Source organism: Hydractinia symbiolongicarpus, chromosome 15 (genome assembly GCF_029227915.1).
Source record: "Hydractinia symbiolongicarpus strain clone_291-10 chromosome 15, HSymV2.1, whole genome shotgun sequence".
NCBI lineage: Eukaryota > Metazoa > Cnidaria > Hydrozoa > Anthoathecata > Hydractiniidae > Hydractinia > Hydractinia symbiolongicarpus.
Window position 1 is genome coordinate 9,654,714 of NC_079889.1, and position 26,721 is coordinate 9,681,434.

General features: G+C 33.7%; 1 protein-coding gene across 1 annotated transcript; it reads right to left on the reverse strand.

Moving 5' to 3' along the window:
• Nucleotides 1-15,752: 15,752 nt before the first annotated feature.
• Nucleotides 15,753-24,804, reverse strand: LOC130628987 (uncharacterized). The gene is made up of 4 exons (XM_057442065.1): nucleotides 24,596-24,804; nucleotides 17,077-17,143; nucleotides 16,871-16,965; nucleotides 15,753-16,324 (listed from the first exon to the last, which is right to left on the reverse strand). The coding sequence occupies exons 1-4, from the start codon at nucleotides 24,641-24,643 to the stop codon at nucleotides 15,938-15,940; spliced, it is 597 nt and encodes a 198-aa protein (XP_057298048.1). The 5' UTR covers nucleotides 24,644-24,804; the 3' UTR covers nucleotides 15,753-15,937.
• Nucleotides 24,805-26,721: the final 1,917 nt, after the last annotated feature.

Consider the following 26,721-nt stretch of genomic DNA (forward strand, 5'->3'; position numbering starts at 1 on the left):
CAGACAGACAGACAGACAGACAGACAGACAGACAGACAGACAGACAGACAGACAGACAGACAGACAGACAGACAGACAGACAGACAGACAGACAGACAGACAGACAGACAGACAGACAGACAGACAGACAGACAGACAGACAGACAGACAGACAGACAGACAGACAGACAGACAGACAGACAGACAGACAGACAGACAGACAGACAGACAGACAGACAGACAGACAGACAGACAGACAGACAGACAGACAGACAGACAGACAGACAGACAGACAGACAGACAGACAGACAGACAGACAGACAGACAGACAGACAGACAGACAGACAGACAGACAGACAGACAGACAGACAGACAGACAGACAGACAGACAGACAGACAGACAGACAGACAGACAGACAGACAGACAGACAGACAGACAGACAGACAGACAGACAGACAGACAGACAGACAGACAGACAGACAGACAGACAGACAGACAGACAGACAGACAGACAGACAGACAGACAGACAGACAGACAGACAGACAGACAGACAGACAGACAGACAGACAGACAGACAGACAGACAGACAGACAGACAGACAGACAGACAGACAGACAGACAGACAGACAGACAGACAGACAGACAGACAGACAGACAGACAGACAGACAGACAGACAGACAGACAGACAGTGTAGCATAATGAAGATCGTCTTCTTATAATGCGCAATCTTTGATGTTATTATTGTTTCCCTTTAATAATACGTCATTTCCTTCTGTGAAATTTCGCAAGCACGTAGACTAAAGAGCTATAGTGAGTAGAGCTAATTAATTATTCATAAATTTTAATTTAAAGAGGAATTGTTGTGGGTGAATAATTCTGGTAAAAGATAATGTATTATAGCTATAAAATCATGACTTCAATAAGAAGAAGAAGAAGAAACATATTGTTTATTATTACATTTTCAGACATACAGCTGCTTGTTTGTAGAGAAAAAATCGTGAAGTATTTCAATGCGATGTTTTATTCAATTACTATAACCGGGAACTTAAATATTAAGAACGTGAATACAGCGAAAAAAGCAACCAAAAATGCGCTTCAATGAAGTTGTAGCGAAGGCTTCACACGCGAATAGAAAAATGTAAGTCCCGTTAACATTTGCAAATGCAAGTTGACACAACACGCGAATACTGCTATTTTTCTAAATTTATTTTTGATCTTTCAAGTTGTTTTAAAATTCCCACACTGTGGATAATAATAATGATGATTGTTATCAATTATTGTATTGTTTAGTTCAAACAAAAGATGGAGTCTAATCTTTCAATGCAACATCGGGAAATGTGATTTATAAAATCCAACTTCCTTTTAATCAAAATTTTAGAAACGTCAGAGACTTGAAGGGATAAGAATATTTTTAGAAATATGGCCATCACCATAATTACAGGTGCTGTACTTATTTCCCCTTGTGTTGGAATACTTTTACATGGAACTGCATTTTTTCTGTTATAGAAGAAGGATGCCAACATTTCCATGAATCAAAAGATAGTTTTGATGAATTTGAGCTTGGTAGAGATTTGTATATGTTGTTGCGGTCTTGTAAGAATGATTATCGCCATTTAACAATCCTGGCCATAGCACATTTACGGTGTTATTCTATTCCTTTTCACTGGCATACCTGTTTACCATGTCCACACTCACTATAGATCGATTTTTTTACAGGTTTACGTTAACACAAGATACGATTTGTATTGGTCGATGAGAAGAGCGAATGTTGTAATGACAATAATCTGGTCTATGACGTTCTTGATTGGTATCTCACTTACCTTGTTGGTCAACCTGCAGAAAGATACGTATAAGGAAGTTCTAAGGGTTATTCAAGTATGGGTTAATCCTATATTATCCCTTATATTTCTTGTTGTTGTAAAGTCTGTTTATACATATATTACATTAAAAATTATCCAGACCCGGCGTGGTCAAGCTAAAGTCACATTTACAGTCAACGAGTTGCAATCTCCTCGTGATTGCAACAAAACTAAACTACCGCGTGGAATACGGCTAAATGAAATGCTATTGCCTACCATTTTAATTTTGACTTATATCATTTTCATTGTAATTCCCGTCTTTATCGTGTACCTGAGGAAAAGAAATGTTTTAACCGAGAAAGTTTGGTTTCAACAGGTGCTACCCTTTTTATTTTACGCTGGCTGTTCTTCAGATGCAATTATATGTATCTTACTTTCAACAAAATTTGGAAGATGAATAATAAATAGAACTAGAAGAAAAAGACAAGCAAATATCATTGTACAAACCTCGAGAATTTCTACTGCGTGAAATTGATAATCCACAATGACATATGCAAATCGTAGAGATGTTAATAAGACTGGCAAGTATTCACGGAACTAAATTTCATGAACCAAATACCAAAACAATAATTTTATATATTATATTGATAGCATGAAACTTAAGAATATAAATACTTTATTGGTAATCAATATAGAAAGAGTTGCGGAGAGGTTGCCAAGGCAAAGGCATTAAGCACGGCAAGGAAAGGGCAAAGGCAGGCAAGAAAACAGGTAGAGGAATCAGGAAGGCAGGGGTGGGTAAGGCATGGTAGGCACAGGCATGGGAGGCACAGGCTAGGACATAGTAGGCAGGCACCAGAAAAGGCATAGGAAGGGTAGGCAAAGAAAGGCACGGTCAGTGCTGGCAAGGAAATGGAACGGCAAGGCAGGGGTGCATGACTTTAATAGAAAATATCCACCTTACAACTCAAAGATTGTGTATACTCAATATATCTAAGATAAGTATCATATTAGTCCAGGAGTATAGAAAGTATTGAGGTGCAAATATTTCAAATTCAATATCTCAAAAAAAGTCTCAAATTTATCTCAGGTCAATATACAGTGAATCATGTTAGCAGAATTATGTGCCATTACAAGTATTTAAACAATCGGTCATAACGCCATATGTTTTTTTGATAAATCTGAGATTAACTTGATTCCAATGACAACAACATTAAAAAGTCAAGATATGGAAATAATCAGAGAAGTCCACGAGAAAGGCAAAAAAAATTTAAAAAACGCCTTTTTTAGTTTCTTGTGCCTACCAGGTATGTCAACACAAAACTTTTTACCATAAAGTGATAGATCTATTACAAAAAACAAAGCACTTTTGGGCTCTATAAATGAAAGTGATAAATGTATGCAACCCCCCCCCCCCTCTACAACTCAAAGATTACCTATTATATGAAAGCCTGGTTGTTGTAGGTGCAAGATAATTATGTTTTTCCTAGCCCTGTCCAGGATTCGAACCTGGATTTCTCATTTGCATGAGTGTCATAGCCATTAGACCAGCAGGGCATAAATATATATATATATACAAAACTTTACAGGTGAACATTATATACACTTAGGAATTTACAGCACACAGCCTAGTTAATTAACCTTTTGAGAAATGCTGGTTAAGCCACAAGTAACTGTGTTACCTGGCGTGAAACGCTTGGTGGAACAGTTAATACAAATTGAAAACTGTACCACACATTCAGGTGGAGCGCCTTAGTACAGATGTGCAGTATATCGTAAATCGAGTGAAACACACAACATTTAAGGTGCTTCGGGTGTAATTATATTTATCCTTTAGCTTGAATAAAAACACAATTTACATATTGTGCCATGTCATAGCGAAAACAGTCAGCAAACCTTTTTTATTTTTCACAAAATGTTCCCGGTAAAACTTAAAATATATGTACTTTAATCTGTGGTGCGCCATTAGTATAGGTAAAAAAACCCTTTCAAAAAAACTTTAGCACAACTTCTGTTAAATAGAAACACAGGTAATAGCTTGTCGTTAACACTAGGCTGAGTGATTAGTACAGATATACTGTGGCGCACATATACGTTTCGACATAATATCCCTTTCCGAAAAATATCCTAACTTTGGTTCAAATAAACAGACAGTAAACACCCTGTTGTTATCCTACACAGCTAAAACAGTCATTCAGCAATTTTATTTTGCAGAGAAGTTTTTGTAACATTTAAAAATAAAAACACAGTTTAAAACCTGTTATTACACTCCTAAAGCAAAAAAAATCCTGCAATGTTTATGGGAAAAGTTCTTGTGCAAGATCAAACATTAATCGTGAAATCGGATAGCCGTAATACATTTTTCCAAAAAACTTTACTGCAACTTCGGTTACCCTGCATGACAATAAAAAATTCTTATTTCCAACTGAGAAGAAACTTTAAAATAATAGCAATTAATTAGACTATTGAGAAATTAAATAAGAAATACATGATTCAATACATGTTGATGATTGCACGAGAACAGCTTGTCAGAATTTAAAAAGCCTCTTAACAGAAAACGTAGACGTTGATGTTAAAGTTAGAATTTAAAACGCCTGGGTAATAACAAATGCAGATGTTGAAAAATTAAATAATAAAACAGGTATGTTGCACATCCATATAGGTTTAATACCATTTCAAACCAGACATAAGCAACATTCAATGTGGCACAGTTTACAAAACGTATAAATTGCGCCAGGTGTTATAGTTACTTGTGACTAAACCAGATTAGCTTAAACTTCTGTTAAATAGAAACACAGGTAACAGCTTGTTGTTAACACAGGGCTGAGTGATTTGTACAGCTATACTGTTTCGCACATACGTTTCGGCACAATACCTATTTCTAAAAAACTATCCTAACTTCAGTTCAAACAAACAGACAGTTAACAACCTGTTCTTATCCTACGCAGCTAAATCAATTTTATATACTTTGTGGAAAATTTTGTAACATTTAAAAATAAAAATACAGTTTATAACCTGTTTTCTCTAAGCAAAAAAACCCCCACAATATTTAATGGAAAAAGTTTCTGTTAAAGATTAAAAATTAAACACGGCACTATGATTGAGTGTATTATCTCACTCACTGTGTAGTATATGTAGAGCTATAGCTAGCTATAGCCAGAAAATCTATTTCTTTGTAGCTAGCTAGTTTTATACTAGCCATTATGATATTGTTTGATCTTTTTTATGCTATTAGCTAGCTAGCTCTTCAATTCAAGTAGCTCTAGCTAGCTATTTAAGTTCTATTATTATTCCAGCTCAGTCAGTAGTTTTATGCTAGCTAGCCTTAGGTGTGAGTGAGAATAAGAAAGGGTTTATTACATACCCTTTCTTTCTTCGCTTTCTTGAACATAACAAGCCCTTCCGTCAGTTGCGATATGGCTTAGATTGAGTTTGAGGCGCTATGTGTCCGAGAAAATGTCATGTGATATTAGTAAAAGTGATTTATGTATCACGTGGCTAAAAAGTGTAGGCAGATTTAACCTAAACTGGAAACGGCACCATTTACGCTTGGTACCATATTTAAAAAACAACAAAAACTCCATCGCCGTGCTGAAAACATGTTGTCTCGCTCACTAGAAAAATGTACTTAAGAATGACCATATGAAATCGCTGGGAGACTGGGCCCCAAAACGGCCGAATTTTGGATATTTTTGATGTATAGGGTGACGAGGCGCGGAAATCGTATAGAAATCCTATATACTCTCCACCGTACTTCTTTTTCTTTTATATTTGGCTTATTTAATGAGGAAATGGGCTCCGCTACGCTCCGGGCGCTGACGCGCCCTCCGCTTCTCTCCGCAAAAATACTTTCATTGTATTAAAATATACAAAGCCTAATAACAAATAGTCTCATTAATTTTCAAAATTCAAAGTTTCCAATTCCAATTATTCTACTAATTTGTGATTTTTCTACAATTGCAGTTGCAAAATCATTTAATACGTTATCGGTGTATGAATTTATCTTGCATTGCAAACCACGTAAGAATGGCATAACTGAATGAACCAAACAAAATATTTGGCCGCTGCAAGTGAACGGGCTTACTATGGTCGATGTCTCTCTTTGGGGATATTTGTGATGATAGTTCACATATTAAACTTTCAGTTTCCCTACTAGCACCCCCTCCTTATATGGATAAAGATAATTAACCTAAAGGTGCCGTGTTCAACTTCGATTACCCGTTGCTTGTATGTTTTTTCTTTCTCGTTGTTGACAAAATTTTGGTTCAGTGAGCGTTTTGCGAATGAGTTTAATACGTCTTACGTCTAAATGCAAGCTGCCCCCTTTGCCACGAACTATAACCAGTCTTGCTCCATTTAAATTATTTCGGGAAAAAAGATGAGATAACATTGGAATTTTGTTTGTACCTGAACAGTCAAACACAGAAAATATTGATTCAAAGTTATACAATTCAATTCAAGAATGCAGCGTATGGGCAAAAAATTACCATCTTAAAAATTGAACAGTGGCATAAAAATGTTCATGATTTTGTATTAACAAAATTATTGAAAATCAAAAAGTCATTCACTAAAAGAGAACAATTTTTTGAAGACTAATTTGTTTAGGTTGTTCTATATTGCACAGGAGAGTAATGAAATGTTTTTGTTTAAAAGGCATTAATGAGGTCGATGGATTTTTGTTACTATTCAAAAATTGTCGGATGAAATATTGTAATGTTTTTTGCCAATGCCTTGGTTTTACACATATGCATTAATAATATTGATTCTAGATAAGTTGAAAAATTGTAACTAAAGCCTATACTTTATATGCATGTGAATTTTCAATTCAACAGAGCAGTAATGGGGATACAAAGTACCGATAGCAAAAAAAATATTACAGCTGAAGTTTCTAAAATATAAAGGACAAAACGTTTTATGATGGTAGAACTGAACATACACAACATAAACCATTTTTTAAATCGGAACTAATTTTCAATAGTGACACAAATAATCACGCCATAAAAATCATTACACCAAACCCAATTTAACAACACATTATATAGTGGCTACCTATTGACTCTACCTTACCACACCAATGTTCATTAATGCCAGCTGGCTTCACTAAGCTATACTAATAATTAAGGATCAATGCAAAACTTAATTGATTACAACAACGCCTACCCTAGTTTTCTTTTTAGTCAAAATAAAAATGTGTTTCCTGTTTACTTAAAGTCTGATATGTCTTAGTAAAAGCTAGCATTTTTTACTGGATTGAAAGTGCACTCTTTATATGCAGTAACAATCCAAATGAATACATGTAATCAGACGCAGGATTTCAACTGGTTCAAGTTTCACATGAACAGATTTACCGCTGCGCTATGTATTAAAAGTGAAGACCTTACAGAAAAAACTGAGCGAAGAATCAAAACAATAGCACATGGCATTGCATTTGGCAACAAAATTGAAAAAAAACAAGGCTGTTTAGATGAAAATGAGAAACGGATGCTTACGAGGTGAATGTGCTGACCAACCACATTAGTCGGCATGATACAGTCAAATGTGTGGGAGCACTTTAAACGAATGTGTTCAGGGGAGATTTGCTGACTTTTTGCGCAGCATAGCGAAGCCCATTTGCTCATTAAATAAGGCAAATATAAGGGAAAAGTAAGGTGAAGAGTATATAAGATTTTCCCACCTCATCCCCATTATACATTGGATCATTTCTTCCCAGCGATTTAATATGGTCACTTACTGATGCAGATAGAGTTTGTGTTTTATTTAAAATGGAGGTTGTGTACCTAGTATATCACTATTCTTGAAATGTTATAAATCTCTTTCTTAGCCTCAGTTACACCTGAAGCCAGCTAGCCCAACATTAACAGCTTAGCTAGCATGAAAGTACGTTTTAAGTTCTCCAGGAATTCTCTTATTTTAGCTAGCATTATAGGATAGTTTTTTAAGGCAGATTTTCGAACTAGCTAGCTGCTGCAGATAGGGCACAGTGAGTGACATAATTTTGTTCCAATTAGGAATCTCCAACACACACCCTATGTTTGATAGTTACGTCCGTTCACAAAATATGTTAATTCTGCTAAATTTTAAACAAAATCAAGGAGCACAAAACAAAAGAACATACACTATACATATGTAATAACAAAAGACAATACTTCCTGTCGCCCTCAAGATTAATGTTTCTATAGAAATTGATGTGGTCACGTGTAACAACCCAAAAGGCCATTTTTTAAGATTGAATTTATATATACATATGTATTTTAAGATTTTTAGCCTGTGTTGGCAATTGCCCGAGAACCGCTCGTTAAAAAACACCTTGTAGTAGAAAATGGAGATGTTGATAAGAAAACTTTTCAGGGTACCTGCTCTGCTAGCCCAAGTGTTTCGTGATATGCCTACAATACGGTTACAGCGGTGCCAAAATTTTGACTCAACCCCCCCTCTCTGTGTCATCATTCAAAAGTGTAAAATTATCTCACCCATTGTACAGAGTATGCGTAGGTAAAAAATCTGTCTCAAAATATCCATTTAATGCTAGTTTTATGCCAGATAACTACGTTAGTATTTTGCCAAATTTTGACTGATTTTAGACTATTCATCGAAGTGGCGCAAAATTATCTTTTCCCTTGCAGAAGTTGCAACAAAGTTTTCCAAATATGTATTTTTCACATTTTTAACTAGCTATATTAACTAGCTACATTGCCTGAATTTCCCATGCCATCATATGCTATTTAAGAATGGCTTGTTTTTCCTGAAAGATCAGTGCTGATTATAGGTGGCTAGAATTCTTTTACTAACATTGATTAAGCTTTAGCCTTAGCCTTATGACTTTAGCAATAACTCCTTTTTCAAATACAAATAAGATCGTGAACATGTTGATGTCAGGTAAAGGCAACTGTGCCATATAGGTATAAGAAGAATACGTACAAAGTGTAAAAAAGCATCAAACAGTGGAAGGGTAATCTGTAGCTGATGTAGCTTATTTTATGCTTAATTACATTTACATATATAATTTAAAAACGTCACATGTGCTAGTTCGAGAAATAACAATATCCAATATTAAATTATGTGCAATAACCTTCGACCATCAAGTGCTTAAAAGTTATGGAAGTACATATTAGAATGTGGATGGAATTAATTGATCATAACGCAATATTTCGTAGTGTAACTGGTCTTAAAAAATCCATCCATTTAATCGCGATATTAGGTCACTCAATTTTCAACCAGCCAGTATCAAAGATAATTCTATCGCATATTAAAAAATGAAGAGAAACTTTTGGGCACGAAATTGATGATCACTTATAGCTAATTTACATAGTCATTTATATAGCTTTTTTACCTACTTGCTACTTGTGGCTTTCACAACAAAACAATAAATAAAAATATCTATATATTTCTGTTGCTAAGAAGCTGCAAGAAAAAAATAAGTTTAAGATAATATAGACCTTATATTTACCTCATAGACAAAAATTAAATTCCGGCTTATGCTTTTTGACTTTTCCTCTACTTTTCGGCAGCGAACGATACATCCCTAGTCAATGCAAAATGATAAAAAAAAGGGAAAAATACAAGGGAGAAGCGCATGTACAGCAGACCTTGCCCCTTATTAAAAATAGATTAATGGACTCTCCTTTATGCCCACGACAGCAGTAAAATACTTAACCAAACACACAGACTTTTGGATTCTATAAGATTATAATAATGTCCACCTCATATAAAAGAAGAAGGGACAATAATTTCCCAACTAAGTTATCTTCACGAATTCAGCATTTACAGTTGCATAACATAGAAATTATTTAGTTTCATACTTCATATATGGAAAATACAGTTTCACCTTTTTCATGATATCGTGTGACTGAGATCTGTTTCTGGTAATTAAATTTGGTTAGTATTTTTTAACATTTCTACAAGCTGTATATGATACTGTGGATTATTAAATTCATGCAGTTGAGATTCTCGTGGATTGTAAACTGATGTCTGCTTTTCTTTTTCTTCTACTTCTACTTATGATCCATCTTCCCAGCTTCGTTGAAAGCAATATACATGTTATTGCATCTGAAGAACAGCCAACATAAAACAAGACAGTCAGCGCCCGTCGAAACCAAACTGTCTCGGTTATAATATTCCTTCTTTCCAGGTACACGATGAAGACGGGAATCATAATGAAAAGGATATAAGTCAAAATTAAAATGGTAGGCATTAGTATTTCATTTAGCCGTATTCCACGCGGTAGTTTAGTTTTGTTGCAATCACGCGAAGATTGCAACTCGTTGACTGTAAATGTGACTTTAGCTTGGCCACGCCGGGTCTTGATAATTTTTAAAGAAATATATGCATAGACTGATATGACAACAAAGAGGAATAGTAGGGATAATAAAGGATTAATCCATAGTTGAGTAACTATTAAAATACGTTTAAGCATGACTTTTCTTTGGTAGACTAACAGTGAGAGTAAAGTGCCAAGGAAGACGGTAATCGTCCAGATAATTCCTATGAAAACTTTAGTTGTTCTAATAGACCAATATAGATCGTATTTTATGTTTAGGTAAACTTGTAAAAATCGATCCATAGTAAGTGTGGCCATGATGAACAGGTATAGCACTAAAAAGGAATAGAATAGCACCACAAGCGTGCTATGCCCAGAATTGTTATAACCGACAGTGATGGAAGTAATTATTCTTGCAAAATCGCAACAGCATATACAAATCTCTACCAAACTCAAATTCATCAATACTATCTTTTGATTCATGGAAATATTAGCATGGTTTTTCCATAACAGAAAGAACGCTGTTCCGTGTAAGAGTATTGCAATACAAGGGAAAATAAGTACAACGACTGTAAATATGGTGACAGCCATATTTCTGAAAATAATCTGATTCCTTCAACTTTGTGATGTTTCTGAAGCTTTAATTAAAAGGAAGTTGGATTTTATGAAGTTCGTTGATTGTACATCAAAAAGCGGCATCCATTGTTTCGCGTACAAGTTGATATTAATTAGTATAATCCTCTGTCTGTAATGTTAACGTGTTTGTGAATATGTTTTTAAATTTTGCCTTTAAAAAAACACGCCTTGTGGCTTCAACAAAAATTGCCTTATTCAATATATGTGTAAAAGTTTTGCAACAGCTCTTTCCTTTGTTAAACAAATTTTCCATTTTATTTAATTAGAATATTGCATTACGATCTCTGAAGTTCATTCTTTCTTGAAAAATTGCAGCTGGATTTGATAAATAAAACAATGAGAAATTATAGAAAAATCCTAATTTGTTTTTTACTGCTTTGAATTATTTAGCAAGCATTAAATTTCGTTGTGCCAATCCGGACTTATAAATTGATTTTATTAGTCTTAGAAGGATCTATTTTGGTTTTCATTGCCTCCGTTTATAAAAAATTTACAGCATTCTGATTGGTTTTGTTTGTAAACAAAAACGCTTTTTTATGGTTTCTTTCCTGTTTTTATAGAAATTTACAATTACTATTGAACTTTAAGTTTTTCCACACCTACTTTTATCAAGAAAAATATTTGTTTCCTATTGAAGAAGTTCCACTCGCATTTACAACATCCGAAAGTTTCATTTACAAGTGCCGTTATGTTTAATAAATTATCTTTTGTTTATTTTTTTTAAAAACGAAAATAAAACAATGTAAAAAACTTGTTTAAACATTTTTCTTTCTGCAAATATATTTGCATTGGTTCTGAATATTTTGAAAGTATTTAGCCCTATACAGTTGTTGTTTCAATGAGATCCATCTTTTGGCATTCTCTGCTATTTAACATAATATTTGTTTAAAAAAGCAAATATCTGTAACCTTGCATTTGGTAAGACACTTGTACTATTTGCTTGTCATGCAATTTAGCTTAATTTTCAGACTAACCAAAGCATACATATTACAGACTTTTGTTGTTTTGTGGCAGCTTGCAGTATTATGCACTTATGAACGCATCTTTAAACAGATCTACGACCACTTTACCTGATCAAAGTTTCGTCAATCGTAAGATATATTTAAAGGAACAGCAAAAATTAGGTTTTTTCTTCTTTTTAAATTTTGTGCTTTTAAGGGGAGTCACTGTGAGTATATGAAAATAAATCGATTATTTAATAATCGATTATTTACAAAGCTATGGATGGAGAGTACATCTGGCGTAAAGGGAAATGCTTGATCTAAAAACGGTCGCATTTAGTTGTAGGATAAATATAACTCAGATGCTTAATTTGTTTATTTTCTAATTTCATTTTAGAGAATCGTTCCAGCTGTGCTAGCTTAGCAGTTCTTTCCTCACTAGATAATCAAATTAGCAATAATAGGAACCTTCGAAATAACGTCCCAAGTCTTCAGTAAAAAATCTTATTTTTTCGGTTATATGAGAAGAATTTTAAAAGTCATTTTGAATGCACTGATATTTCCTTCCCTGAGTGTATCTTAGGTTGCTGTTTGGTAATGTATTGGTTTGCTGCTAGCTAGAGACTTTTGTTTCCACAAATAAATCTGTGTTGTATTAAATAAAGTGTATTATAAAACAGACGTCTAAATCTTTAAATTTTTGCGAATCTCCTTTAAAGTTAAGAAATATTCAGGCTGAATCTATGACGTAGTTTTTTAAAAAAACACTATGTATCACATATAGTTAAATATAGAAGTATTTGGACCGTTAAAAAGTAGATAGCTACATTTTTATGTTCTATATATTCGTCTGTTGTGGTTGGTTTACATCTGCGTTTTTATGCTTGCTCAAAAACACAGAAAATACTGGACAACAATGCGTAAAATACTTATACTCCAACAGACACTAACTCGTCCCCAGGGCATCTTGTATCTTTTCTGAGCCTGGGACGGCGATACGAACATGGCCCTGGAGGAGGCCTCCTCACGTGACCCTCCAATACACAGTTTTTTGGTGTGTAATATTTAATGAGATTTGTCTCAATGAACCAGAGTTTTATTTGTAACCTTGCAGAGCTCGGTGAGCTCAGCGTTTTACGTCACAGATATATGCGGCGAGTTTGTTTTCATTCCTCTTTATACGCAGCAGAAAAACTGTTTGCATATTGCCCTTGATTGTTTTTCAAATATATAAATATCAATCATGTTATTTAGGCTACTGTTTATTTAAAATTTAAGCGATTCAGTTATGTGTATCTTATTGAATTGATTAGCAAGTACTGGATTGTAGACCATGTAGCTAGAGGAAACTTTGAAATTGCAAATGATAATAACAAACCTGACTATTAACACTTTGCTGATTCTCTAAAGTGCAAAAATGCCTACAGAAACTTCAAATAGTCATGTGACTCTAGGTGTCTGGCTGAAGGTAGCTAGGCAAAAATTTAACTTCATATTAGCATTTTTTATTCATTTTGGCTGAACTTTAGAATTCTTATTTACTGTAAGGATCTCACATCTGTGTCTGCATTACTGCTTTTATATAATGACTAAGATTTTGCTGTACGAATCTTTTTATTATTTTTTTGCACAAAGTTTATTTAAACAATAATTAACTGAAACTGAATTCGTATATGGTGGACTCACTGCTTGTAGTTATATCGGATGAAAAAGGCTTCAAAAAAGTATTTACTTTAAAAGTCTTTATTGCTTTTACATTTTGTGGCGTTAACATTTCCAAAAACCCACCCATTACTGATAAATTCTCCTTGTCTTCCTAGTATATCATTTACTCCAGAAACCGAAATCGATAACAAACTAGTCTTTCTGGATGTATGCGTAACACGTAACAATAGTAATAAATTCATCACCTCAGTTTATAGGAAGCCCACTTTCAGTGGCATTTATACTCATTTCGATAGTTTTATTCCTGACACTTATAAAACTGGTCCGTTTTTTACAGCAAAGTTTTGAGACTTACGGATATTTTTCTGCGTAACGGTTATCCTGAGAACTTCTTGGAAAACGTCCTTAGACAATTTTATAATATCTTGCATCGTGAATAATCTCTGGTTCCTACAGTCGAAAAGAAGAAGCTTCTACTTGTACTTCTAAGCACTAGGCTACAGAATTTCATTAAAAGTAATCTTAATGGTTGTACCTTTTCTGTTATTTTTAGAACATACACTGGCCTCTCCAACTTTTTTCGGTATAAAGATCAAATGCCGAAATAATAGATGTCTGGTGTCATATATAAATTTAAGTTTAGTGGCTGCAGTGCCACGTATATAGGTGAGACATCGAGACATCTCAAAGTTAGAATAGGCGAGCACCTTGGTGTTACACAATTAACAAGTAAGAAATCGTTGTCAACGCAACAATCTGCTGTTAAAGACCATCTAAAACAATGCAACAACAACGTTCCGTCTCTTGACAATTTCTGCATTCTTGCACATGGGAATAACCGTTTCTCACTCAAAATCAAAGAGAGCATTTTCATCTTGCGTGATAATCCCGTACTTAATAATAACATCAGGTCAGCGCCTTTGTATTTATTTAATTAGGCGTAATTTTCCATTGTTTACGTTTTAATACGTTTTGTAATAATATATACTAGTCGATATGGCCTCTGGAAAAATCCACTCAGGCAGTATTTGAGATGTGTCATTTCTGACTTTATTATTATTGTTGGTGTTGTACGTGATTCTATACATTATTTTGATCAGCGTTTCAAACTCTACCCATTGGAAGCAACTTGTAAACAAATTTCAGGGAAAACATATTGTGTATTGACAGGCCCTGGCAGACGTCATCAAAATACAAGTTACAATTTTCTTTGCCTAAGTGGATTTTACAGTGTAAATTTCAATGCAAAATCTTAAAATCTTAAAACACTTATATCTCCTTATGCGTTTGCGAACACATATGATCCTGTTCATTATTGTTATCAGCGTTTCAATCTGCACGCATTACAGGCAGCAGATAAACTATATTTGGCTAACTTTTTTTGTATATGCACTGCTGACGTTAGCAAAATCTGCAAAACAACTTAATCTTCTGCCTGAGTGGACTTTATCGACTAGTTATAACAATAATTCTACTTGAGTCGTTCTTGTACAGTGTAGCTTAAAAAAACACAACCTTTGCAATGACAAAGTTAATAACCTTCTGCCTTACTTAAAGCAAGTTGGAACATTTTACAACTTGCATCTTTCCACCATTGGGCCGTGTACGTTTAAAACGTAATTCATTGCAAGCTTTTTCGCATTTCATCCATGGTATGTTACGTGTTGACAAGATAAAAAATATTATTTGGTTGTCTCCTTTTTCAGCAATATCTACGAACAATTCTAAACGTAGAACGATACACAATTGCACTACAATTGTGTATCGATTTTATGACTGTCTCTTTTTCTTCATTAGTTCTCTTCCGAAAGTCGTTGAAAACAAAATACATATAATAGCATCTGAAGCACGAGGGAACCAGCTTGTAATAGACAATATATTTCTTTTCATGAGGTAAAATAAAGAGATTGGAATCATGGTGAAAAAGATATACGTCGTAATTAATAGTGTAGGTATTAATACGTCTTTTGAAACGTACACCGCCCTGTCTTTTACTACCACTCTGTGGACTAATTTTGATCGAAGAATGCAAGTCATTACCTCTGTACGAAACTGTGGCATCGCTATGTATGGTCAACTTCTTTAGTGAAAATGTGAAAAACATTTCCATTTCACCCATAAAATAGAACCATGCCTTTTTCTTATTCGAATTGTATATAACTAGTCGTTAACCCGTGGAAAATCCACTGATTCGCCCGTCCTTTTTATACCGCATTGCGTGCTTCTCGCTATTGTTCCAAGTTTGATTAAATTTTGAACGTTATTAAGGGGGGAGGAGCGGAATCCTCCCCTTAGTCATATTATGCCCCCCGGACCGAAAAGATGTAAAGTTATAGATACATAAAGATATATCTATAATACAGTAGTTGCGAGACAAACAACTCTTTCATTGGAGACGTAGAAACTCAACAAATGTGTGTGTGTATTTTTATCATTCACACAAAAGTATTTTCATCTAAAACGACGCCAACATCATTTCTGTCGTTGTAGTATATTCTCGCTAATTCGTATTTACAAAAGATAAATCGATGAAAAAACTTTCACTTGATTATGATTTTTATTAGATCTTTAAGTTGATATTCTCCAATGCAGTTGAATAAAACAGCTCATTACTATCAAATGTTATAAAATCGAACTTAAAATTGATCAAGTAGTTTTCACTCGCTTATGATTTTATAGAAAACTTTCGTTCGATTGATCTTTGAGTTGATATCCTCCAATGCAGTTGGATAAAAGGGCGCGTGGCTATCAAATGTTGTAAAATCAAACTGAAAATCGAAGTCTGTAATTTTCATTTTTCTGTAACTCTTGCATCGATCGAAGTATATATTTTGATAAGAGTTTTCAATAAGGTTTAGGATTTCTTTTATTTCGTTTCTTTTTTCATCATTTACAGTTGACAGTGTGTCCATGCATTGTTGTTCTGCGAAAACAGATTTTTGTTTATGTCGTCTTTGCTTTTGCTTACGTTTCTTGATTTTTTTTGATCTTATAAATGTATTTGCGTTATTATTTTCATCAGTTTCATCATCAAATTGCTTCTTCTAAATAAATGTTCACAGTATATACGGACTGAAACTTTGTACCTCTCTTATTCGTGCAATGCAAGGCTACCGGATCAATATTCATACTTTACTGTTTGTTGGCCTATCTCAAACAGGTGAATGTTATCAATGCGAAGTGTAACTTTTATGAAATGTAGAACTGAAAGAAGAGGCCCCAGACATACAGAAGTAGGGGGACTTAGCCACCACCCCATTCTCTTCTCACCTTTAATAACGTTTGTTTCTCCACGAACTGACAAAGTAAGTGGTCGGGGAGGACATTTTTCGTTATAGAGAGACTTTTAAGAATGTAAAGTTTCTTCGTAGGCATCACTATGCTGGCGTCTCATAGAGATTGTTAACTCTCCCTCTTCAAAAAACGTTATAACGACTGAATAACGAATATTCTCAAGGAAATTAAACATTCACTTCTCTTGCAAAGAGCTTCTATCGATGTATCAATTAATGTTCTGGTACAAGGACAGAACTGAATTAATGCTAGTTGTAACAAAAAAAATTTAAAATAAAAAATGAACTTCCTCCCACCTTTTTAATAGAGAATGTGGTTTGAGAGTGATGTCCTATCCATTCTGAGCTTACGGAATTAGCACGATATGGCGCGCGACGTTTACGTGTGTTATCTAAAACAAAAAACGTTTTCTTTCTTGGGACTGTCTGATAATAGAAATTTGTTAATACCTGAGTGGCCGTGATAATAACTGTGTTGTTATTGACACTAATGAAGAACTAACCAGCTTGCATGCTAACAGCATCCTTCATCACGTGACCACATTCACAGGATGTTTGCGACAAAGATTGCTAGATAAAAAAATTACAAATATATATTGAAATAAATTTTAATTAAATAACTCAATGGCCCAAATTTGGTCCAAGTATTTTGAAAGATGTCACGCTCAATTAAACCCTGATGACAGATAGAAAGAACAAAAATGCGATTTTCAAACTCGTTAGTTGTTTTTCTAACTCAAAAGAAAAGAGATCCAGTAAAATATTAGTGTCAGAGATAACTGTTCAAGTATATTATTTTCTTGGACAAAAAATATGTTTGATAATTTTGAGAAAAACAGGCTATATATGTACAATTTTTTTTACACAACAACAAACCCTGGACATAAATCAACCAACATGCTCGTTGTGTTAAATAATCGTTCTGGAATTGTCGTTTCTTTTTAGTCTGACGAAATATTTACGACAAGACACTCAAATTTCAAATGGAAGTAAATAATAATAAACAAGGGACGTGACCAGGTCAATATTAGTTCCAGTTAATACAGGCTACCATTGACACAATATGGATATTCTTTGGGGAAATACATTACATATACAAACTCTTTTCTTGCGAAGGAGAGACACCAAGGCAAGCTTGTTCGATTTTAACAATTATAATTATAAGGAAAAGTTTAAAAAGAATAAAACATTTGGTAAATAACTTAACACTTTGTTCAAGAAAGAATTTTCTTATTTTTATTTTAGATGTTGTCCCAGGCAGATATGTTCAGTTGAGACAAGATATCGTTCGAGTCAAAGGCAGTGCGCGTAAAACGGTATTGGAGTAATACAAAGTGACTATAACGACTTTATGAAGCAAATTTTTACGGAAAAAGTTTTATTGAAAAGCAGTTTAAGTTTTTACTGACTTCAGTGAATAGGCAGCTACTGTACAAAGCGCTATTTTAAACCCATCAATATATCTGAAAAATATCCTATATGGCTAGATAACCCTCAGAAAAGGGGCCTTTTTAAATAAAAATAATTGTAAGCCATTTTTGGTAAGAGAATATCATGATTATTGCCACGTGTTGCTACATAAGAGAATGTTGTGTAATGAAGCTTCTCCTGAAACCCCTATTAAGATACAAAATGAAAATCTCAGAAATATATAATCAGTTCAGGATTAGAATGTCGCTTTCAGAGAACAAAAGTTTTCTTTTAACATTAGAACTCTGCGTCAATGAATGGCTTTCCTACCTAAACGCAGGCGTCCTCTCTTGATATAACTCTTTTAATTTAGGAATAAGTTTCATCAACTTTAATATTTTTAAAATTCATTAAAATATCTACGTTGTACAAATTATCAATGCTGATGATACTCAAATATTGTTCGAACATAATCACTTTAATTGAAGTTAATGACAAGCTGATTGTAATAATTATTATATACGCGTTTTTGATAAGAACATGCCTTATAAAATTATCAGGTTGGGATTTCAGGTTAAATACAATAGGTCTATTGCTTAGCATAATGGAGAAATACGAATAATGACCAGCCTGGATAAAATTTTGCTTTTGAAATATATTGGTCCTTAACCCTATTCGGTTCGGGGGGGGGGGGGGGCGGATTCCGCCCCCCCTGACGGTTTTTTTTAATAACTCCTGATTGCTTTGTTATATGGCTATGATACTTACTTAGTTTCAACATTTATCTATTAGACACCTGCATGCTAATTTTTTAGGTCCCATACCTTTCAGAGGCTTTGATATTGGCCATTACTGGAAACTACCCCTAAAAATCTCTATGAAATCCTTATAATGGGGAAAATATAATAACTCCTGTTAGGATTATCCTTAGAACTTGAACCTTGCAACACAACTTTATTTCATCAAGAAGAATCATTTTGAATAATTTGAACACGTGACTAATCCGATTTCCCGATTTTGTCGGATTTCACCCGAAAATCGGAAAAAAACGGATTTTTGGGCAATTTTTGGCAATTTTTTATCCGATCCATGTAAAAACCGGAAGATATGTTAAATAACTTTTATTTAGCTTTCAGAAACTTCAAACAGAATGTAAAAATTCGTTCTAGAACGAAAGTAATTATATTTTAAGCAGATAGTGGCATTTTTGACAATTTTCAAGCTTCTGATGACGTCACAGAAAATGTGCTGACGCAAGCAAAAGTTTTTTGGCGCCATTTTGTTCCTTTTATGACGTACTACAAGTGTGCCAAGTTTGATTCAATTTGAACAATCCTATGAAAAGTTATTGAGGGGGTGGGCGGAATCCCCCCCCGGTCATAGTATGTTCGAAAAACCCCGGACCGAATAGGGTTAATTTATCAAAAAGCAAGTTGTATTTTCACAAAAGATCGAATGGTAATAAAAGAAATTGATCAAATAATATAAGGGAAAATTGGTGGTTTTCCATTTTCAGATCCATATTTTGCATTTATGACAAAATGTATAGAAAATAAAACTATAAATTAAAGTTTCAGGCGAAGCCTTAAAAGTGGCATACTTAAAAATTAATATTTATGCCATATTGGTTAGGAAGTAAAAAAAATTTAGACACATACAACAAAAACAAAAAAGAAAACAAAAAACAAACAGTACACTGGTACAAGGTTTTTAAAACGAACAACAAGTTTTAATTTGAAAGATATATCAGTCAGTACATTCTGCTTGTTCCAGCCATAAATTCATTGATTTCATTACTTACAAATAACAAAGATGAATGGTACGTAAAATTATAGAAATGCATTGATGCACAATGACGCCATTATACGCTCGCTAATTTATAGCTGCGACAAGTACTGTTTAATTAGATTGTTTTACCAAGGGAAAGCATTCATAACGATATAAATTACTTATTGTAATTATTTTCTAAATACGGAATTTGACAATCAGGAAGATCTTTAATTTCTAGAAGATGTAATTATGTACAACATTGCAGGCTTAAAGGGGCTATGAACAGGTTAAAATGCTCACATTCTGTATATCCCGCACACAAATTAAAAATCTGGCAAACGCATTTTGTGCAATGAACAGACCAGCGCACTTTGCTCGCTGGTTCAATATCTTTTTTCGAAAAGTATATTACAAAGAAATATTTCAGCGAGACTCATTGCGGATGAAAACATGACCAAGGCTGGAGAAAATAAAAATTCTAGATATATCTATATGTTCGAGTCTGTAAATTACACACATGCCGGAAAAATAGCTAGTTTTGTTTTTCGCCGCCATCAGCTTGACTTTCGTGTAAGTCACTAAAGTCGAAAACCAACAGCCGTTTCGTAGCCCCTTTAAGGTTAAACCGACAACAAATAAAAACACTCCAATTTAATTGCTATCTTAAAAGCTTATAAACGTCTAAGCCTGGTTTCTTCTTGACACAAAGATTTCTTATTTTTAATTATAATTCAATAATTCATAAATACAGACTTTTGCTATTGTTTAATTATAAACGCGTATTTTTATGTTACGAATATTTATCCATTTCTTTGGGTTACGACGATAGGCAAGGTATAGCTAGAAAATAAATACGTCCCGGTGTTTTTATAAATTGACAAAAAATCAGGTTGAACAAAATTACATTATCTTACTCTTTACGTGTTGACAACAGTGTTTTTAGGCTATATTAGTAACAGTTTCAACGTATTTTGTGTAATCTGAAATCATTTATGATGTTTTTTAATCCGTGGTAACATGGATGAAATGCATGATATGCTAGTAACGTAACTCTCGCGACTTTCTACAGTCAAATCAAATGAAATGGTTAAAACGCGATTCGTCTTTCTGATCTTTTTAATGCGTTTACATAATTCAAAATATAACGGTAAAACTACAGGTGAGTCGTGTTGTTAAAGGTATGTCTTTTATACAAGGCTTTTATCAATGTTATTTTCGCTGTCTTGGTAGCGAATTTAAAATATCTATGATGCAAAATTTACTCATTATTTTACGTGTTCCACAACCCTTGGTAACAATTTTATAACGATATATATATATTTGACTAAATTCATATTGCGATGTACGAGTTCTTTGAAATTACGTTACGGAGAATGCTAACAAGAAAATTGCCATAACTTGCTCTATAATGGATACTTAAAACAGAAAAATATTTATCATGCGAATTAAGTTCGTTAACAGAGTTTATGAAAATTGGAACACAATATGAAAGCAGTAACGCAAGAATGCATGACTTAGCAAAATTTCCACAACTCAATTTCTTGTTAACAACAAAACCCTTCTCTACTTTCCAAATCGTTACTTCCGGCAAACGGCATTAAAAACTTTCAGTTTCAAAATATATTGAATTTTTTTCTTATTAGAATTTATTTAATTGACATTCTAAACGTATGCACGACATGTGTTATAACATTTTAATTTCACGTAAACACGTAAACACAGTAATACAGCTAAGATAAAAAAAGATAGACATCTATCTAGCTGTTCAATCAATAGAGGTCAAACGTGTAATTAGGCAATTAAAAGGCAACTAACTCTTAAAGCTCTTAAACTAATTGTTCTACACTTAAACAAGTTATTTAGAAATTAGTAAGCATCTTAGAGGTTCAAATTTATGAAGAAAAACATTCTTGTTCCAGAACATGTAACGAATGTTTCCACACAAATAGTAACCTTTTCCACTAATACTTTCATTGATTAAAAAGACTCAGGCGTATTAGTATTTTCTAACTTTGTCACATCTAGCCTCTAAAGTTGCCACTTAACAAGTCATAACAAACAAAAACATTTCATTTTTTGTTTATAGAGATAACATTACATCACTGTATATATTGTTTTAACACGTAACGTATCATAGATTAAATATTCGTTTGGGTTTCCCAACACGCGGTTTTTGCGCACGTGCTTCCTTTTAAAGTGACTCGTTAAGATTAACCCGTACACGTGTTTTTCTCTGCTTCCCAGTGTTTTTCCTACGGTGCTTTTTCCGCTAGCTTGTTAATCGCTTTTGTTTCTAAGAAACATGCATGCGGGAGGTTAAAACTTAACAAAAGCATTAAATAGGAAACTAGCCATTAACCTATAAAAAATCCACGAATTTGAGCCGTCAGCAAATATTCTACTTTGCGGTTGACTCGGAATTTGGAACTCACAAAATACGGCTATTATTGTAGACTTGTCCGTGGATAAATCCACTTGGTTTTCCCGTCCTTTATATACCGCATCTTGGGTGTCTCGTTACTATGAGAGATAGTATTCATGGTTGGATGAGGTTCTACTGAAGAGTTAAAGCGTAACTGCCTGCAATAAAATATGATTTGATTGATCTTCTAAACCTTGTGGCAATTATTGTAAAAGGAAAATAATGAAAAGAAAAAAAGTAGCATAGACTAGTCGTGACATTTGTACCAGCATGCAAAAAAAACACAAAAGTAGTACGAGATTTTATATGATAGCCACTCAGTGATACAATGAGTATCGGTTACATGCCAAAACAAACACTCGATATCCTTGATTGAAGAACTGTATGTTTTCCCCACTCAACTAAAACATACCACTTCGTAGTTTTTATGATTCCTGCTTAGGATGCGCTGTAATTTAGTCATGAATTCACTTTTGTCAACTTCCAATATTTTTACCTTTGCAGAAAATAAAAACAGCGGAAAAAAAGATATATATGCTTATATATATATCAATCTCATTATACTTACAGGTTCGTATCTATCAGGGTACAATTAGAGGGATAATTGTCGGGAGGCTAATATCATTATTATTATTATTATTCTGTTACAGCGAACATGGTCTAAAAAACCAAATAGGCACACAGTGTTATCGGCCTTAGGTAAATTTCACTGTGTTATCATAAAAAAGAAAATGTGATGAACATCATTCTATAGGAAGAACTTATAACTATAGTAAACATGACACCCTCTCAATGATGCGACTGGACTTCTACAGAGCAAATAACTTATTTTTGCCAAGAACAATTATCCCCCTGTGTTTTTCTAAAAGACGAAAATTTATTAAAATAATATAATCCATGCGCTGTTTTTAAAAGGCTGCAGTTTAAATTACTTAAAAAGTTATATTATTATATCGTGAAAACTTCGAATAATTGGCATCACACAGCCCAGTCTAACATGGAACGTAGTGCATAAAAACCCTAGTTTACTATTTAGAACACCTCATTCCTTAGCAAATTGCTATGGCGATTAAAGTCAAAACTGTTAAAAAGGATAAAACGCAATCAAATTCATTTCCAATTTATTTTAGTAATTTAATCTTCAATTCCATCCGCTTCATTTATGCATTGGTCATGCTGACATCAATAAACGAGCCAAACGAGTTTTAAAAAAAGAAAACTCAGTTATTTTTACAGGATCTGGGCGGTTTTTTGTGTGGCTTTTAAAATATTATAATCGACCATCATTTTTAAATAGGGAACTAACAACAAATCAAACTGAATTGTTTGTTTCTTTCAAGTATTTTTCATTAATTCTTAATCAGGCTTTTGACATAGTTGCCATGGCATCATCAAAAAGTTTGGCAAGTTTTTCATAGCTAAGCCTTTTGAGCTATCACGATATTATATTTCCACGTACGTGTGCGGTTTACAAATCATCATTTTGTTCTATCACTATATTGAAAGTAACCCTGACGCTCATAGCGTTTGTAATAAACGTGTTGTCATCCATATACTGCTGAAACAAGATGAATGGCTAATTCATCACCACTTTCGAAATAATGTTCGGATTAGCTTGTTTTTCGTAAGAGGCATTTGAGAAACGAGACTATATATTAATACCCGTTGTCCCTTTCTTCGCAATTTTAAAGTTATGCTACGGACACACGAGATGCAATATACATAGGACATGCGAAACGGGTATATATATCTACGGCCTACAAATTTTTTCCTCTTTAATGTGGCGTTTAATCTTAACATGGACAAATCAAAAAGAATGAAAAACAAACGATTCTAGCATTCGTGGATTATAAAGTGTTAATACGAATTTTAACAAGTTACTATAGTTAGGCGAAGATTTTCAGTTACTAAGGTTAGCCGTGAAGAGAATACCAGTCCAAGTTGGTAGATTCGTTAAGTTTATCACTTAGCTAGCTGTCCTTTCTATAGTATACCATGTAAAGTGAGCTCCAGAAGAGGAGATAGATTCCTGATTAAATAGATTTATTCGCCCGGTCAGCACAAAGAGTCAAAGAATATACGTAGGTGTAAGTTTAGATAGATGCTGAAAGTTGATTTAAGGCGTGGTAATAGAAGAGACACACGTGTTCGCTATTTGGTATTCTTTAAAGTTTCGCCCGTTTTAAAATAGCAACATAAAATCTCGTTACATGTGAGGTAAAAAAACAATTTTTTTTCGGTAAAAACTTAGTTAAAGGCGGTTGGAGGAATAACAGATTGAGAATACTATCTCTTCCCATGCGCGATAATTATTTTGTGGGAAACTGTTTGTTACGAATTCACAAGGCGTATAATACGTGAAAGGAATAAATCGTGAGGTTTCAGAAACGGAACAACCAAGATTAATAATTTCGACTTACCATTCTGTTACAAGCTACACATAACTTTTCAAACTTTCTTTCTTCCATTTTCTTATCACCTAAACACAAAAGTAGTTCTCTGCAGCGAGAGAAAAAAATCGTCTCTTTTCGATACTGCTGTTGAGGTACACAATCTAGCTATATACTTCAATCGACATTAAGATCATGTTGCTACACAGCCAAACAACATTAATAACCGAAAACGTCATAAGCATTACTCCATCGCAGAGGTCCTTTTAAACACCTAACAGGAACATATCACACCTAAGCCTTTCTCACACCAATATTTAATTAATATTTTATTCACTATGAACGAGCGTCGTATTTTTTCATTGTTTTTATTATAATTATTAATAAGCTTTACACCTGTCTCGAAAAGAATGTGTTTTTTCAAGGGTAGTTGTGAGGGAGTGTGTTCCTATTGTACTGTTTTTTTGACACAACTTATTCGTGGGTGATTACGTAAGTCAGGATTTAATAAACCACTGTCGTTGACATTAAAAAAATGTCGTATAATAAATTCAAGGAAAAACACCCTTTTTCATAAGATCCCTATAGTGCGTTTGTTAACAAAATTATATTTTTGATAACTTCTAAGGAACCATAAAAAATGGCCACCACTACATATTATATATAGAAACATCTCCCTAACCCAGTAATGGGTATAACAACGTGGTGTTTTTTTTAAAAAAATTAGTGTTAGCAACTAACGAATTGTGCTGTGTTCTGCAGAATTATGTCAGCCATTCACAAAGAGGATTATTATATTTTTATCAGTAAAAGCAAAAAAACCAAGAGAGTTTAATGTTTTCTTCCTAATATATGCGTATCGTAATTTTGATTGAATTCCATGTGGCTACTCCAACTTTGCCAGAGCCCTTCATGATGTGACATTGTTATGTGTTAAGATACAAAAGAAAACATGTTGTTCTAAACTAAACACGAACGATCTTACCAGAAACGATATATAAACATGTTTTATCTGAACCATTCGTTAAAGAAATAAGCCAAAAAAGAACTTTTGTCTTTAGATTTTTATAATCACAGAAGCCGATTTCATAACTATATCTCAATGTTGTCCAAACAAAGGGATTAACGTGGCTCACCTTTCTTTTTTTATGGCCATGCAAAGTCTTTTAATCAAGTAAAATTGCATTTTTTAAAACTAAGCTAATGAAGAATACGATTTTTCACCCCTACGTCATATGTATTCAGTTTTTGTTTTTATCTGAAGCCTTAAAACATCAACATAGCACAGCTGTGAAATCTAACTCTTAACCCTTTTGGTGTGGCGCGTGTTTAAAAAGACCCTTTTTTCAGTGACAAAATATTCAACTTCCGGAAACTTGATTCGCGGTGGATAAGCTAAATAAGACCTTGACGGTTTGTATGTGGTGCCGTTGGGTAGCCCAATACATCCCCTTTCTAAAACATTAAAGCAATTTTCATGGCAACCTAGCCATCAGATATTATGATTGTACAATGGGACTGTTTTTGTTCGATCTTGCACAATTATTTTCGGGATTCGTCTTTTAAGGGTTAATAGTTAAGAACTTGTTACTTTGATTTCTGATTCAAAAATATAATACAGCTTGTTAGAGATTTTTAACCTTTTAAAACGGCCGTAACATTAGTGTCTTAAAATATATTATAAGGCTTTTGTTAATGAACAGGGCGCTTGTTGATAGCAATGTTTATATACGTTGAAAGGTTTTTACCCTGTATAATTATAGTTTAATAATAATGAAAATAATAATCACTTTGAACAAAATCCTCGTAACAATAACCTAAATGCTTTTGGATATAACTTTTACATCTCCGCTGTCTTAGCAGAAGTAATAACACCACGTTTCAGTTTTTTTACTTTCGAGATTATATTATATTCTCCTCAGCAGTTTTTAACTCACATAATTGCCGTCACTGCTAGATCTTACAGGATTGTTTTTGACAAAATATTTTTTCGGGAAATTAATCATCTACTATTAAGTTTTATGTATTGGCTACAGTAATTAAACTTTTCCTTCCGCTAGATAATAGTAATCAACCTAATTGGTAAACTTATGTTTGTGTTATGCAAGACACGTTGGTAAAAAAGGACGTTTTGTATCCTGGACAACATTTATCAT

Bases quoted from the DNA above. Each gene is read 5' to 3' on its own strand.
- LOC130628987 (XM_057442065.1), bottom strand. From the start codon at position 24,643: ATGGAAGAAAGAAAGTTTGAAAAGTTATGTGTAGCTTGTAACAGAATG. The intron at 16,966-17,076 runs GTTAGTTCTTCA...TTTTTGTTTTAG, and splicing joins TGCTGTTAGCATGCAAGCTG to ATAACACACGTAAACGTCGC. The intron at 16,325-16,870 runs GTGGGAGGAAGT...ACATTTATTTAG, and splicing joins CCACATTCTCTATTAAAAAG to AAGAAGCAATTTGATGATGA.